Source organism: Grampus griseus (assembly GCF_964374135.1).
Source record: "Grampus griseus genome assembly, chromosome: 2".
In the NCBI taxonomy this organism is placed as follows: domain Eukaryota; kingdom Metazoa; phylum Chordata; class Mammalia; order Artiodactyla; family Delphinidae; genus Grampus; species Grampus griseus.
This window is the reverse complement of record NC_139018.1, coordinates 110,180,740-110,195,716: the sequence shown is the minus strand read 5'-3', so window position 1 is coordinate 110,195,716 and position 14,977 is coordinate 110,180,740. Positions and strand designations below refer to the sequence as shown.

Here is a 14,977-nt window from a genome sequence, read left to right as displayed (position 1 = left end):
CAAATAGGGTACCCACGTCTCAGGTGATACATAAGACAAGGCCATTCGTCGTGTGAAGAGAGTGTAAGAACTTCTATTTATCTATAATAAGAAATGCATAAAATAAAAAATAAAAATAAGAAGTTACTTTGTACTACTATTTAATACTCAGTTCGTCACTGGACCCCTCATGTGGTCATGTCACCTGCGCTTCTGGATACCTCCTGAGAGTGGAAGCTCCAAACCACAAAAGAACGAACAGGCGGGTCAGCATTGTATGTGTTTTTCCAGAGCATTAGAGTGAACTGCAGTTTATTCATGAAGTGGGTTTGTGGATTATATTATTTAGCTTTAACTAAACTAAGCCTGGAAAAATGGACAGGTGTCCTAAAAAAAAATCCTGCGAAAAGCCACACTGTATTTAAGATAATGATGACATGCATTGGGAATTCCCTGGCAATCCAGTGGTCAGGACTCCGAGCTTTCACTGCCAGAGGGCGTGGGTTCAATCCCTGGTCGGGGAACTAAGACCCCACAAGCCATGCAGCAAAAAAACAAAAACAAAAACAAAACAAAATGATAACAAGCATTGGTGAAAAACAAGAAAATGGCAGAACTTACACTTTTACTTCTAGCTTTTCTTCAGCCATATTAAAATGTAAAAATGATGATCAACCAATCAAACTTATGAAGAGTCAGCCTCCCCAAGCCCCCCAAACTTAAAAATTATCCAGAAGACTAACTAAGATATGGGCTTACATCCAACCAGCATCAATGCTGAATCTCAGCTAAGTGTAGAGTATTTTGGGGATATTAGCCACAACCAGTATAAAGCTGTCATGATTAACAAGATTAAGAAACCAAAACATTATAATTAATAACCTGTTTACAAGAAAAAGAAGTTTTGTGCTGTTAATAAAGTAAAAGAAATTTTTTAACTGTTTAGTTCATCTTTATCTCATTATTGAAACATTTCTATGTTGCTGTTAGTTGATAATTCACTATGATAATAAGTATATAATTTACAAATAAGCAAGCACATTTTATGGGTTCACACCCAAATTCTTTGACTGATAGCCTTGTGGGATCCAAGGCCAGGTCCAGTTTCTGTCCCAACTTGAAACTTTTATGAAACTAAGTCTCCCCCTTTGGCCTCCTGATCAGTTGTGAGCAACCGGTTTCCCAGTGAGTCATTCCGTCAGTCATGAAAAAACTCCTTGTTTACTTGGGTATCCTAAGGACTTTGTCATGGAACCTCAGAAGAAAAATGCAATGAATTGGTCAGTCCTGCTCCTCCCAGGCATGTGAACCTGAAGAAATTCGGGGTTCTGCAACCTGCTTTGCATATACTCTCCTGGGAGGCCACAGCAGACTCTGAAGCAAAGTCTATTCATGACAGTCTCTGGACAGTGCCCCGCCCCAAGTGCAGAGCCAGGTGTGACTATGACAGTCACAGACAACCGGCCGTGAGCTCTTGGGTCTCATGTTTTCCATTTCCATCTGCTGCTTCTCCTCTTCTGCCCTGAGCTATGCCCTGTGACTCACACTTCCACTCCCAGGGCTTGCCTTGGGTCTGCTTACTTTGAAAACCCAGTTTGGACTCTTCTCCAGTTTTGACCTTGGCTTCCCTCATTTCATCTTCAAATTTTGTGCCACTTTAGCATCCCAAATCCACAGCTATGACTGAGTTGCTCCCCCAGGCTCGTAGGGCTCCTACAAACTTGCCAGGCTCCCATCTCCCTGGTAAGAGGGCCGGTGACTGTATTATTGTATTGAACAGGAAAGAAAGGATCCAAGGACCACTCCTGGGAGCCAGCTGAATGCCCCCACTAACACCTTCCTTTACTCTTCCAGACCCTAAAAGGGGCAAGGGTACACCTTGGCCAGGGAGAAGAACTGTACAAGCAAAGGTCTCTGGCCAGAATCTTTCTGTTTGGTTCTCTGCTACCTAGTTTGCTCTTTTCAGTTATCATAGCTTGCAGATCTACAGCCCAGGCTCTCTGTTCTTTGTCAAGATGAGAGGACGAAGAGAAAGCTGGAGACAGGACAGGAGAACTTTCATTAGAGTTGGTGCCAGACATCTCTTCTCCTGTGTACTTTCCCCACCCCCTCCATCCTGGAGCTTTCTTCCTGCTGTTTGTACCTTCCATCCTTTGGCTACGCACTCCCCACCTACTACAGATCTCCTGGCTGCCATCTGAATAGGCCTCCCACTTTGCCCTGTGTGGCTCTCTTGATTTAGAGCTGAGTCGATATAAGTTGGTAGAGTAACCTCCAATATTTTCTTCTCCAAGAATCCCTTTTATGATTTTCCCTACAGATTGTTTATTTCAAAAGATGATGTATATTAACCTATTTGCAGGTCATATTGTTATTCCCAAATTTAAAAATCTAAGATGTAAATGACTAAAAACTAGACAGACTAGGGAAGGTTTGCCTCTGCCAAGGGATGATGGATGCCTGTGGTACTACCTTCATGTGAGAGAAAGGGAGACAGGCAGAGTGTACACCCAAGCCTCTGCGCCCCACTCCTGAGGCTTGGGATGTGGCTGTGTCTCCATGTTTCCATGTTTCCATGTGTGCGCTCTGAAACTTGACCTCACTCTCTGATATGATTCACTTATGCTTGGTATACATGTATGATGCAAATAGGGCCACAGGGGTTTTAAGCTGAGTACAAAACCTTAATCTATATACACTCAAATTCAGGAAGCCTGGATGTAAGAAGGTCCAAAGTAAGGAAAGGTCATTTCTCTTTTTTACTTTTTTTAATTGGAGTATAGTTGATTTACAATGTTGTGTTAGTTTCTGCTGTACAGCACAGTGAATCAGTTATACATACATCCACTCTTTTTTAGATTCTTTTCCCATAAAGGTCATTACAAAGTATTGAGTAGATCTCCCTGTGCTATACAGTAGGTCCTTATTAGTTAGCTATTTTATATATAGTAGTGTGTGGAAAGGTCATTTCTCTTTAACTCAATTCTAATTTTAATAAATCATCTCTTAGGATGTATTATATAATGAATATTTCAAGCAAGTTTTATTATTTTTGTTTTGTTTACCCTGGATACCAAAATCATCTTTACAGTAAAGCACGTTATGACAGGCTAAAAACTGTAAAGGAAGTCCCACATAACCTGAATAGCATAAAAATTGATTTGTTTTAAAGTATTTCCTTTAGGAGTTGAATTTTGGATATGCTTTACTAAAAATAAATATATATATATAACACCAAAACTAGGACCCTGAAACAATTGTCATGGTGTCAAGCACTAGAACGCAGTACAAGTAATGGAGAATAAATTTTATTGAAGTCCAAATTCTGCCATTAACTTCTTTTTTTAAAATTAATTTTTATTGGGGTATGGTTGCTTTACAATGTTGTGTTAGCCTCAGCCTCCACTGCACAACAAAATGAATCAGCCATACACATACAGATATCCCCTTCCTTTTGGACTTCCTTCCAAACTAGGTGAGTTCCCTGTGGTATACAACATGTTCCCATCCATTGTCCATTTTATACATAGTATCAGTAATGTATATGTGTCAATCCCAGTCTCCCAATTCCTCCCACCCTACCCCTTTCCCCCTTGGTATCCATATATATGTTCTCTACGTCTGTGTCTCTATTTCTGCTTTGCAACTGAGATCTTCTATACTGTTTTTCTAGATTCCACATATATGCATTATTATACGATATTTGTTTTTCTGTTTCTGACTTACTTCACTCTGTATGACACTCTCTAGGTCCATCCACGTCTCTACAAATGACCCAGTTTCATTCCTTTTTATGACTGAGTAATATTCCATTGTATATGTGTACCACATCTTTATCCATTCGTCTGTCGATGGACGTTTAGGTTGCTTCCATGTCCTGGCTATTGTAAATAGTGCTGCTATGAACATTGGGGTGCATGTGGTTTTTTGAATTATGGTTTTCTCTGGGTATATGCCCAGTAGTGGGATTGCTGGGTCATATGGTAGTTCTATTTTGTCATTAACTTCTTATGCAAAACTTCTACTGAAATTAGTAGAATGGATATGAACAAAGCCAAGGAGTTTTGTCTTTACAGTCATCTCACCTGTGTGAGAAAAGTTTTTTTTTTTTCAATCGTACTTATTTTGGACCCTAAAATGGCTATTTTACTTACCATTTGGAAGCGCGAGAAGAATATAAGATATCAATAGGAGTTGTTAAAACACGTTGGTGTACAACATTTAAATACTTCTCGATGTGAATCTGTTATGGAAAAGTTAAAGTTTAGGCCATTAGAGTGGACTTGAGATCCTCAGCTAATTTACTCCATTTCATTAGGTTAACTCTTGGAATGGTGTAATTAAGCCAAAAGGCAGAACATGCTAGGTGTTTATTTCAAGGCTAAGGTATCATTAGGCAACTCAAGGCCAAATTACTTTATCCCAAAAAGCAGCATAAACAATTGAGACTCAAAGCTTAAGTGACCTGTAGCATTCTTCACAAATGAACCTACACAATAGTCAGTTTCTACCTAGCTGGGGAAACTTGCTAGGCAACCCTGACATTGAGTGATGTCTTTCCCTTTTGGGGACTTCAGGCAAGCATCAGAGGAAAGCGTTTGGCCTCTAGGTAACAGATTATTTTAAATGGCCAACCCAAAGACTCCAGCTGGGTCCAGCCCTCTCACCATCACGTAATATAGGACAATGGCATGCTAGTCTGATGAGGCAACAAAATATACCACAGCCTCAGGAGCTGAGCTGGGATGCTAATAACATGGTAGAGTGAAAGTCAGAAGCAAGAGCAGAGACACTGATCATCAGAGGTCTGGAAGATGGAGATGGCCTTTATTTGGACCCATGTGCTAATAGATCCTTGTTTTATATATGAATGTTATCCTGGTCTGAAGATTGGATTCTCCCATGCTCTTATATTCGTCTAATAATGATGAAGTCCCTATCTACTTTATTTCTCTGTTCCAAAATTGGTGTATTTCTTTTCTATTTCCATTGTTACATACTAGGTTACAATATTTCAAAAATAACTAACCTCAAAATACTTAAGCTATTAGGGAAAAGTAAACTATTTTTTAGAATCCTGGTGAATTTGATAGAAACTCTCTGCAATGTATTGGTATGAATCCTTTTTTTTGTCAGGCATATTGTTGGACTGAGGAGTTATTTTTAAAACTCTAAATGATTTTTATCAAACCACATTTTAGGGGTTATCACTGCATAATCATATATTATCAATGCCTGACATTCTTGTGGCACGTAAATCAATCAATCAGTTAATAATCATCCTTTTAAAAAAGGAAGAGCAGGGGCTTCCCTGGTGGCGCAGTGGTTGAGAGTCTGCCTGCCAATGCAGGGGCACAGGTTCGTGCCCCGGTCCGGGAAGATCCTACATGCCGCGGAGCAGCTGGGCCCGTGAGCCATGGCTGCTGAGCCTGTGCATCCGGAGCCTGTGCTCCGCAACCGGAGAGGCCACAGCAGTGAGAGGCCCGCGTACCGCAAAAAATAAATTAATTAATAAATAAAAAATAAAAAAAAAATAAAAAAGGAACAGCATGGGAAAGGTGATGACCAACTGAGGCCCACCTCTGTTACAGAATTACATGGGGCCTGTGAGAAGCACAGTTCTTTTCTTCTTGAGGCATCCTTGTCTCCTTCTGGAATTTTATTTAATATCTAAAACACTACTTACTTTTAACCCCATTTCAGTCCTTTTGATTGCTGTTTCAAGATTCTGAATGTCAAGAGTTTCGCCTTTTTCCTCATGTGGGAATTTTGTTAATTTCTCCTTTAATTGATAAAGTTCTTCTTGGACCTGGAGGTAGAAGAATATAAAATGTAAAAGAATACAGGGCTTCCCTGGTGGCGCAGTGGTTAAGAACCCACCTGCCAATGCAGGGCACACAGGTTCGAGCCCTGGTCCGGGAAGATCCCACATGCTGCGGAGCAACTAAGCCCGTGCACCACAACTACTGAGCCTGTGCTCTAGAGCCCACGAGCCACAACTACTGAGCCCGCGTGTCACAACTACTAAACCCCGCGCGCCTAGAGCCCGCGCTCCGCAACAAGAGAAGGCACAGCAATGAGTAGCCCGTGCACTGCAACTAGGAGTGGCCCTTACTCGCCACAACTAGAGAAAGCCCGTGCACAGCAATGAAGACCCAACACAGCCAAAAATAAAGTAAATAAAATAAATAAATTTAAAAAGAAAAGAATACATACATAGTCCACCTAAAACAGTTATTTATCTTAAAGGTTTGCAATTTGCTTGAATTGCTAGAGACAATAAAGTTGATTTTAAAGATGGTGATCATTGAAAAGGACTGTGCTTATGGTTCTGAGACGTGCTTCGTTAGACGGCTCCAGTCACTCTTTCAGATTTTGGAAAACTAAGCTTTCATACAATTTTCTATTTGTCCTTCCCCCATTAGAAACAGATCTAAGATAAAACTCCAACTCAAATGGCTTCTGCTTTCTCAGTTGGTAAAGCAGTTGTGTCAGATACAATAAGAAGTTTGTGCCAAACTCTGATTTCTACTAATTGGTTGAGAGGTAAGAAGACAGAACACTTCTGGCAAAGAGAGGTTCTAGTGAAAGCAGTGCCTTTCAAAAGAGAATTATAAATATGTGGACAGGGCCTGCTGGTTTTCCATTCTAGCTGGATCTTCCCCACTTACTGCTCTGAAGAAGCAGTTCTGTAGATGTGGCCTTAATTTTGTTTTATGTAGTCAGAAATGAAAACAATCCTTGAAGAAAAAGCAACATAATGTCATTACTTTAACACTTTCCTTCAATTTGTATTTTCCTTAGAAATGATGAACATCTCTCCAAAGTCAAGCACCCTCAGAATAAAATAGGCATTATGAAATTAGCACAAGATTCTCTGCATTCATATTAGAAACCAAACTTCCACAGATAAATACAGATGGCACCAATTATTGTATGGGCTGCTGCCACAAGAGAAACATTTTGTTATGCAAATTTATGAACCCAACACCTGTTTCAGCGATAGTCACACCAATAATAATCTGCAGATTGGGTTGCTAAAGGCGTTTTGAAACAGTTACCTTTTCTCTGTTAGTATTACTGGACCTACACGTTGATCCAGCCTATGTTATCGATTGCTCTCAAGTATTCCCAAGGAGTCAAGTATTCAAGAGATCAAAAGGTTTGCATCTTTTCACTGATGGGCATCAAAGTCTGGCAGACACATCTGGTCATTTGTACTCTGCACAAATGATCATGTACAGCCTTCAGGGCTCACAGATTGAAATTTGAACACACCTACTGTTTGCTGGTACACACTAAGGATGAAGATGTACCTCTTTCAACTGTTTTGTCCAAATTAGTGCTGCCAGCTGATTTATTATCTATTGTCTAAAGACATTTGGAAGTACAAAAAAGCAGTTCAAGGGCAAGCCCACTTCCAGGCCCACATTTTTTGTTGTTATTGTTGTTCGACTTTTGAATGCACTGAATTTCCTTCTTGTAGCTCTAGTATTTGTAATACTTGTAGCTTCATGTATCATTCTGTAATTATGCCTGTCAACTGCTGGAGGGAGTGAAAACCACACTGGATTATTTATCAGGGAACCGAAGGTCTGATTTCTTCATTGCTTTGTATGGACAATTATATGTCTTCATAGAGTTGTGAGATAATATGTAATAGGTCTGATACATAGTAATAACTTGGTAAAAGGCAAATGAACATAATTCCTTGTTCTATTACTGTTCACACAGTGTCCATGCACACCATCCACATTTTCTCTAGTGTTCTTACCAAGAAAAAAAAAAAGAATTACTCTACTTGTAGAATGAAAATGAGACAATGGGTGTGAAAATGAATGAATATAGGCTTTGGAACCAGACAGATATGAACTAGAATTCTATTTCCTCCTTTACTAAACTGAGATGGGCAAATTTACTTAGCTTTTTAGAGCCTTAGTGTTCTTACCTGTAAAATGGGGATAGATAGCTACTTTTCAGAATAATGGCAAGAATAAAATGAGTTAAAGTACATAAAGTGCTTTGTATAAGGCCAGCCACACAGGAGGGCACTGAACCAATGTTAATTCTCTTCTCTTGAATGGTAAAACCTAGTGAAATGCCTTGCATATAACTGGCACTTAGTAAATGTTCATTGATTTGAATTGTTCTTTCTTTCTCAAAAGCTTTTTACTTTCCTTGCCAGATATTTCTTCTCCCCTCTTAGTAACCGCACATCTGTTTGTATAATTGCAACAGAGACAAGTACTGTAGGAAATGTTTCACCAGACCTGGGTAGAAAAAGAGATTAAGTTCTAAATCTCCATTCTTCAAATAGATCTAATCTACCATACTGAAATTTTATGTGTCACCCATCATCTCTGTGATCATCAAATGCATTGCTTTCCATAACTTTTCCCACTTGGAGGAAGATTATTATTTTGACAGTCTGGGGACAGGGCTACTTAATAAGAAGCCCTTGAAAAATTCAATGCAGACAAAAGTTGCTCTAGAATTTAAAAGAGCCAGGCAACCAGACTCCGTTTTGTCAAAAGCAGCCTCATGACTCCATTTTATTCATCTCTGCTAAAGATAAGAGTTTGGCTGAGTCATTCTCATTGCTTCCCCATTCATTTTTATGTTGTACGTTCCTGGCAAACCAGACAGAGGGTTTGATAAGAGAGACAGTGATAATATCAAGCTGTCAATCAGCTCAAATATTTCCAAGGTTGGGGTTAACATACAGCTGTTGGGTTTTTGAAATATGATTTCCAAAACTAATTAAAAAGCTAATTTGATTGCAAGACTTGGTAATCCTGGTTGCACAAACATATGTTTAATAGTTGGGTCAAACAAGTGTTTATAAACCTATAAAGACACCACATTATTATTAATAAAGTATAAACACAAAGCTTCTAATACTTAATAATAAAAGAAACCATCTGGGAGACCTCCCAGAATCACCACCACACTTCTTAAAGATTGTTTCACAAATGTGTCATAACCTGTTGAAGGACCAGCACACACCAGATTTCTTACTTTGGGTGAGTTACTTTACTTTTTGTATCTTAGTTTCTTCTTCTGTAAACTGCAGCTAAAAATAAAACCTGCCTACTACAGTAGTTGTTAGGAGATTATCTAAGCCCTCAGCACAGGGTCTGGCTCTCAATAAATACTGGCTACTATTTTAATTATAATGATTATTATTACTATAGTAAAACCTCAGTATTCTGATCAGTTGAGGAAAGAGCCAGAAAAAATTGTGAAAGGTCTGAATTATACACTTGAAGGTGAAAGAAATTAAGTAGCTAACAAAATGCTGCCCAGTAGAGCTCTATGTGGGCATGGTACTCATAGTTCCTGAACCAAAAATGAAAACATGGACTTTGATATATGATCTGATTGGGACAGAATATTCACAATCAGAACTTCTTACATAGAAAATGAAAGAAGATTGCTTGAATTTTCTATGTATATGAGTACCCACAATGCTCATCTTTGATCAGTTTCCTTTCCATAACTTGAAAGAATAATAGTACTTATCGGATAGACTTGTTGTTAGGGTTCGATGAGTTAGATATATATAGCACTTAGAACCATGCATGATACCTGGTAACTACTATGCTCTTGTGATTTTTCTTCAAAATCATGCAACAGTTTATATTTTACAGCACGATCTAAAGTAGTAGCTCTCATACTTGAGGGTGCATCAGAGTCATCCGAAAGGCTTGGAAAAACAGATTGCTGGGCCCCACCCTCAGAAATTCTGATTTATTAGGTCTGGAGTGGGGTCTGAGAATTTGCAGTTCTCACAAGTTCCCAGCTGTTTCTAATGAGGCTGGTCCTAGGACTACGCTTTGAGAATCATGGGTTTAAAGAGTTGCTTAATGTATCTCACTGAGACATAGACCTAATATACTAAATTAGGGTGAAGCAAGTGGAGATTTGAATGAAGTACCTCTGCTAACGGTAAGGAAGTCCACTTTACAGTAAAGACCAATTATGTAGTTTTGGGGAAATTGGGTCAATTTAGAATCAGCGGTAGTTCTAATCTAAGCTATGTGTCCTACAGAAGAGAAAACTGAGGCCCAGAGAGATGAAGGGACTAGCCCAAAGTTACCCACCTGGCAATGTCATTGCCAGGGTCAGACCTCAGTATTCTGACTCCCAACCAAGTATCCTTTTCACTGGATGTACTGCTCTTTGGAGGAAATAAATCACAGGCCCAGGTAGAAATGGAACCCATGTTGGCATGTCTGAGAGTGCTGCCATATGCTCACAAATACTCAGAATGCAGTGAAAAAGTAAGGAATGTCTTCCACGTTTCCTTATTATACACGTTCTACATTGTACCAGGAAGAATTTTACATTGTATCTAGAGATCAGCCTCAGTAATCAGTTTAACTGTAGCCTCTCTTTCTCTGCATAGCCCTCCACTTAGTATATACGAAGTAACCCTTTTAAGCAAGTGGGGGGGGGGTTGATAACATGGATATGACTCTCTTAGCTCTTCCCAAAGAGAGGTCTGGCCTTTGCCCTTGGATACTGGGAGGTGATGATCTCTAGGCCCCTGAAGTGTCCTGCTTGACAGGAATGTCTTTATGATGGGGGCTTTGAGCTATGCTGTATCAGTTCCAATCTTTAGAGGAATTAGACTGAAATCATTAGTCTACTCTCTGGGAAGGGCTGAAGACTAAAAGTCAGCCAAATGGGCAGTTTGATTGAGCTCCAATAAAAACTCTGGACACTAAAGTCTTGGGAAAGCTTCTCTAGTTGGCAATAATCTGTATATATTGTCACATATCATGGCTGGAAGGAGGTAATGCCCTCCATGACTCCATGGGGAGAAAATGGCTGGACCATTTTCCATTTGGACCCCTCTTGGACTGTGCCCTAAGCATCTCTTCCCACAGCTGATTTTAATTTGTATCCTTTTGCTATAAAAACACTGTAATTGTAAGCATAGTGCTTTCCTGAGTTTTGTGAGTTGCTCTAGCAAATTAGCCACTGTGCCGTGGCTAGGGCTTCCTAGCTGGTCTAGGAATAGCTGGTCTGAAGTGAGGATGGTTCTAGGGACCCATGAACTTGTGCCTTGTGTCTAAGTGAGGACAGTCTTGTGGAGACTGTTCCCTGAGACGTGGCAGTTTGGCTAAACTCATTCTAGGGTGGTGGTGAAAGCAAGGATAATAAAAGGTGAGGTTGGAAGATTTGGGTATGATTTATATTGGGGAAGTCTATGAAATTGGTGAGTTTAGGGGTTTGTATTTTGGAAAAGGTGAACTTAAAGAAGTCTCCCAGATGGGAGGTAACAGACCAAATCATGGCAGGAAGAAAAACTAGACCCTTTAGATCTGAGTAGAGTCCTGATAGAGTGACCTTAGGCAAATTACAAGCCTTAGTCAAGTAGACGTAAATATAAGAGTTAAAAGTGACGATATATGTGGAAATGTTTTAAAACTATCATATGTAAATGTGAAAAAACAAAGTACTTTTAACATTCTGGAAAAATCTGAGTGTAACTGTCATAAACTGAGTTATATGGGAGAAGTTAATACTTTCTTGATATTTCCCCCCTCAGATTAGAAAAAGTTACTTCCCTGTGTTTTTTAGTTTGTCACATTTCCACATTCAAAAACTTTAACTTGATTAGCAATCTTTTATCTTTAATACGTTTCTCTATCTGTATGTTCCCAAGCAAGGTATTTCTATTTTATTTATTATTTTTTATTGAGATGTAATTGACATATAACATTAGTTTCACATATACAACATAATGATTTGATATTTGTACATATTGCTAAATGATCACCACAGTAAGTCTAGTTAACATCCATCATCACACATGTCAATAGTTACAATTTTTTTTCTTGTGATGAGAACTTTTAAGATTTACTCTTAGCAACTTTCAAACACACAGTAGAGCATTATTAACTATAATTCCCATGGTGTACATTTCATCCCCAGAACTCATTTATTTGCAAGGGACTTCTAGATCCAAAAAAACTGGGGTGATTAAGAAAAGCAGTTCACATATTTCAACTTCTCCCCAGATTTATCACCTCTCCAATGTGTCTGATTTGTATCTCCTCCACTTCCCTACATCATGGGATCAAAATTTTCAGAACATAACACTTAAAAATGGTGCCTCACTGTAAGATGCATTTTTCCAAAGTAAAGATCCCGGTGGTGTGTATGGCCCTGGAGTTTTACCAGAGGCAAAATGGTTGTGCTTCGAGAGCGCAACCTCCAGGCTCAGGCTCCGGAGGTGTGTGAGCTTGGCGGGAGAGGTCTGGGTTGGCATATCTGGGAGTTCTCTAAGCGGTGCTGCCCCTCGTGTGTTGGAGGCAGTGTGGGAGCGGCGCTCCAAGAGGGTGGGCGTGAGTGGATGGGCGGGCGTGAGTGGATGGGCGCTGCTGGGCCTCGCTCGAAGGGTCTTAGTTGGGAAGGGACGGTGAGGCCCATTTCCCACCTGGATTAATATGGATCCGATGGGGTCGTAGTCTTCCGTCTCCTGGGCCATGCCTACAGCCGGGCGGGGCTACCTCCCGGAGGAGGCGAGGTCTCCAGGCGCCGGAACCTGCTGCGGAGGGAGCTCGTCCCCATGGTAACGCCACGCGCAGCCCGGCCTGGTCCACGCCGGGAGCGGAAGAGGGGCTGGTGGAGGAGGCAGGGCCGGCCGTGCCTTCTGAGAATGCGCCTTCATTTGCGCGTCTCCCCCGCGCGCCGGCGGCCGTGGTATCGCCCAAGGCGGAAGGGGCTCTTGGACAGAACCTGTTCGCTGGTGCAGAGATGGCTGCGGGCGTCCCGTGTGCGCTAGTCACCAGCTGCTCATCCACTTTTTCCGCAGACCGGCTAGTCCAGCGTAAGTAGTGAGGCACCTGGGCCGATTTCCAAGCCCCGCGCCAAGCCTCGGCTGGCGACAGTCCCAGCACCGCGGCCTCCCTCGGGGCCACTGTCGCCGCCGCGGGCCCTGGCCTCTTGCTCCCCTTGGTGGTGGCCCGAGACTCCTCTGGTGCCCTTCAGACGTGGTCGAGGTTCCCAGTCCGCCAGGTGTCCACCATTAGCTCCTGCACTCGTTGTTTCTCTGTTTGCCCGGCCCGCCATGTCGTTTCTTCCAGCTTTTTCTGTAAAGTAGGACCCCAGCCCAGGGGTTGTTGTGGGCAACCTTTGAGGTGAACCGGAAAGGCGCTCTGGGAATGGTACCGAGGAACGCGAGTGTCAGGTGCAGGAATCGTGATTTATGTTGGCATCCCTGCTCCTGAAGTAGAGAGTGTTTCCTCTGGCTACCCCTTGATGTGTATTTTAAGACTTGTTCGACTTGCCCCCTGCACTCTGCAGTTATTCAGTGCCTTGCCTTCCTCCTGAGGCTAGGCCCTCCGCCAACATTAGTTTTTGGTTATTACTGGGCCTAGTCCTTTTGCCTTTGGACCTTCCTAGTGGTTGTCAAACTAAGTCACTCTTTGAAAGAACCGTAGGCGAGGAGGGGAGACCAGTGTAGTAGAGAAACCATAGGGCTCGGGGCATAGGCTCAACTCTTCCACTAACTAACTCCGCAAAGTTGATTATAACTCAAGACTCCTGTTTTAAATGTGTGGCTTTGAGTAAGAACAGTGACTCTCAGCTGTAACCTATGCCCTTCTGTTTTCTTTGTAATATGGTGATAATTTTCACAGGATTTTGTGCTTAACCCAGAGTAATCTTTCGGTAAATGGTAGATATTATTATTAAAGCACATTCTCTCTCTAGCCCTCAGTTTCCTGATCCTGAAAATGGGGCATATGAATCTATCTCACAGGATTCTTTGAAGGACTGGTGATGTGACATTTTGAAAGCATTTTGTAAAGTGTAAAGCATCATATAAACTGTAACTTCTTCCTGTAGTACCTGTCAAATGACGTCACTGCAGCACAAGTGTTCTGTAACTTAGTTATCATTTGTGATCACATAAAAAGTTCCTTAATTATAACACTAAGTGGTAACTAACTGCTCTAATTATGCCATTTCCTTATCTCTCATCAGTGCTCCTTCCCGTTTTTTCCTTTCTTTTCTTTTTGAAAATTGTTTTATTCTAAAAGTAGTGCATAGTCCATTAAGTAAGATTTAGCACATGTAGAAAAGAAAATGTCAGCCAAGGTCTCATAACCCAAACACAAATACTGTCTTAACATTTCTGTGCATCTCCTTACAGTTTTGTTCCCAATGCACAGGTTTTAAAAAATTGATAATTACATTTCATATATAATTTTTATATTTTATATATAACATGTAATATTTTAACATTTTATATATAAAAGTTCAAAATATTGTATTTGAAATATTAAATATATAAATGTATAAAATTATATATTTATAACACATTTAAGGTGTATGATTTGTGTAAATACATATTTATATAAAATATACTTTTATATTTTACATATATTTCATTATTTTTATCTGATATTTTTCATCTACCATTACACTGTAAATTAGTTTCCATCATATATTACATCTAGAGAACATACCAGAATTTGCTCAGAATTCTTAAGATCCTGATGTATTTAACTTTCCAAAGGAATTATATGCATTTGGATTTCCATTACTGATATATAAAAGTCCTTTCAAAGCTAATCTCAGAAATATTTGTTAAGTTTTCTTTTGGTTATCACGTGCTTTAAGGATCAGAGTTGGCAGACACGGTCACTTCCTTGAAGGAGCTGATTACCTATAGTTGGGGAATAGTAACACTGTACTTCTTTAAAATATATTAGCATCATTGGGAATAAAATTAATTCTGTAAAATAAAATAATCCACTTTATTTCCATATGTAAAATGCTTCTTGGATAACTTTTGTGTTGCTTAAAATTAGATGACCTTTCCTTTGTGATTCCATTAATGTTAGGTAGTGAAAAATAAAATAGAAGCAGTTAGTGAAGAGATTACTTGAGTAAGGAAAAGTGAACTATAAAAGAGGGCTTTTACCATTTCTTCCCAGGTTAATGATTTGGGTAACCACGGATAGTATGAGCATGTAGTACA

General features: G+C 40.2%; 2 protein-coding genes across 3 annotated transcripts in view; one reads left to right on the top strand and one right to left on the bottom strand.

The window, feature by feature from the left end:
- IQCH (IQ motif containing H) overlaps positions 1-12,478 on the bottom strand; it is a gene marked incomplete at both ends in the record, with an annotated part of 78,193 nt that extends 65,715 nt beyond the window's left edge. The window contains 3 exons of the mRNA XM_082649412.1: positions 4,134-4,222; positions 5,666-5,788; positions 12,428-12,478. Of these exons, the coding sequence (XP_082505538.1) occupies positions 4,134-4,222; positions 5,666-5,788; positions 12,428-12,478 (263 nt within the window). The remainder of the gene's footprint in view (positions 1-4,133; positions 4,223-5,665; positions 5,789-12,427) is intronic.
- A 210-nt stretch (positions 12,479-12,688) lies between these two features.
- The window catches only part of AAGAB (alpha and gamma adaptin binding protein), an 86,654-nt gene continuing 84,365 nt past the window's right edge, over positions 12,689-14,977 (top strand). For both annotated transcript variants that reach the window (XM_082681188.1, XM_082681187.1), the window contains exon 1: positions 12,689-12,820. In XM_082681188.1, the coding sequence (XP_082537314.1) occupies positions 12,748-12,820 (73 nt within the window). In that variant the 5' untranslated portion in view covers positions 12,689-12,747. The remainder of the gene's footprint in view (positions 12,821-14,977) is intronic.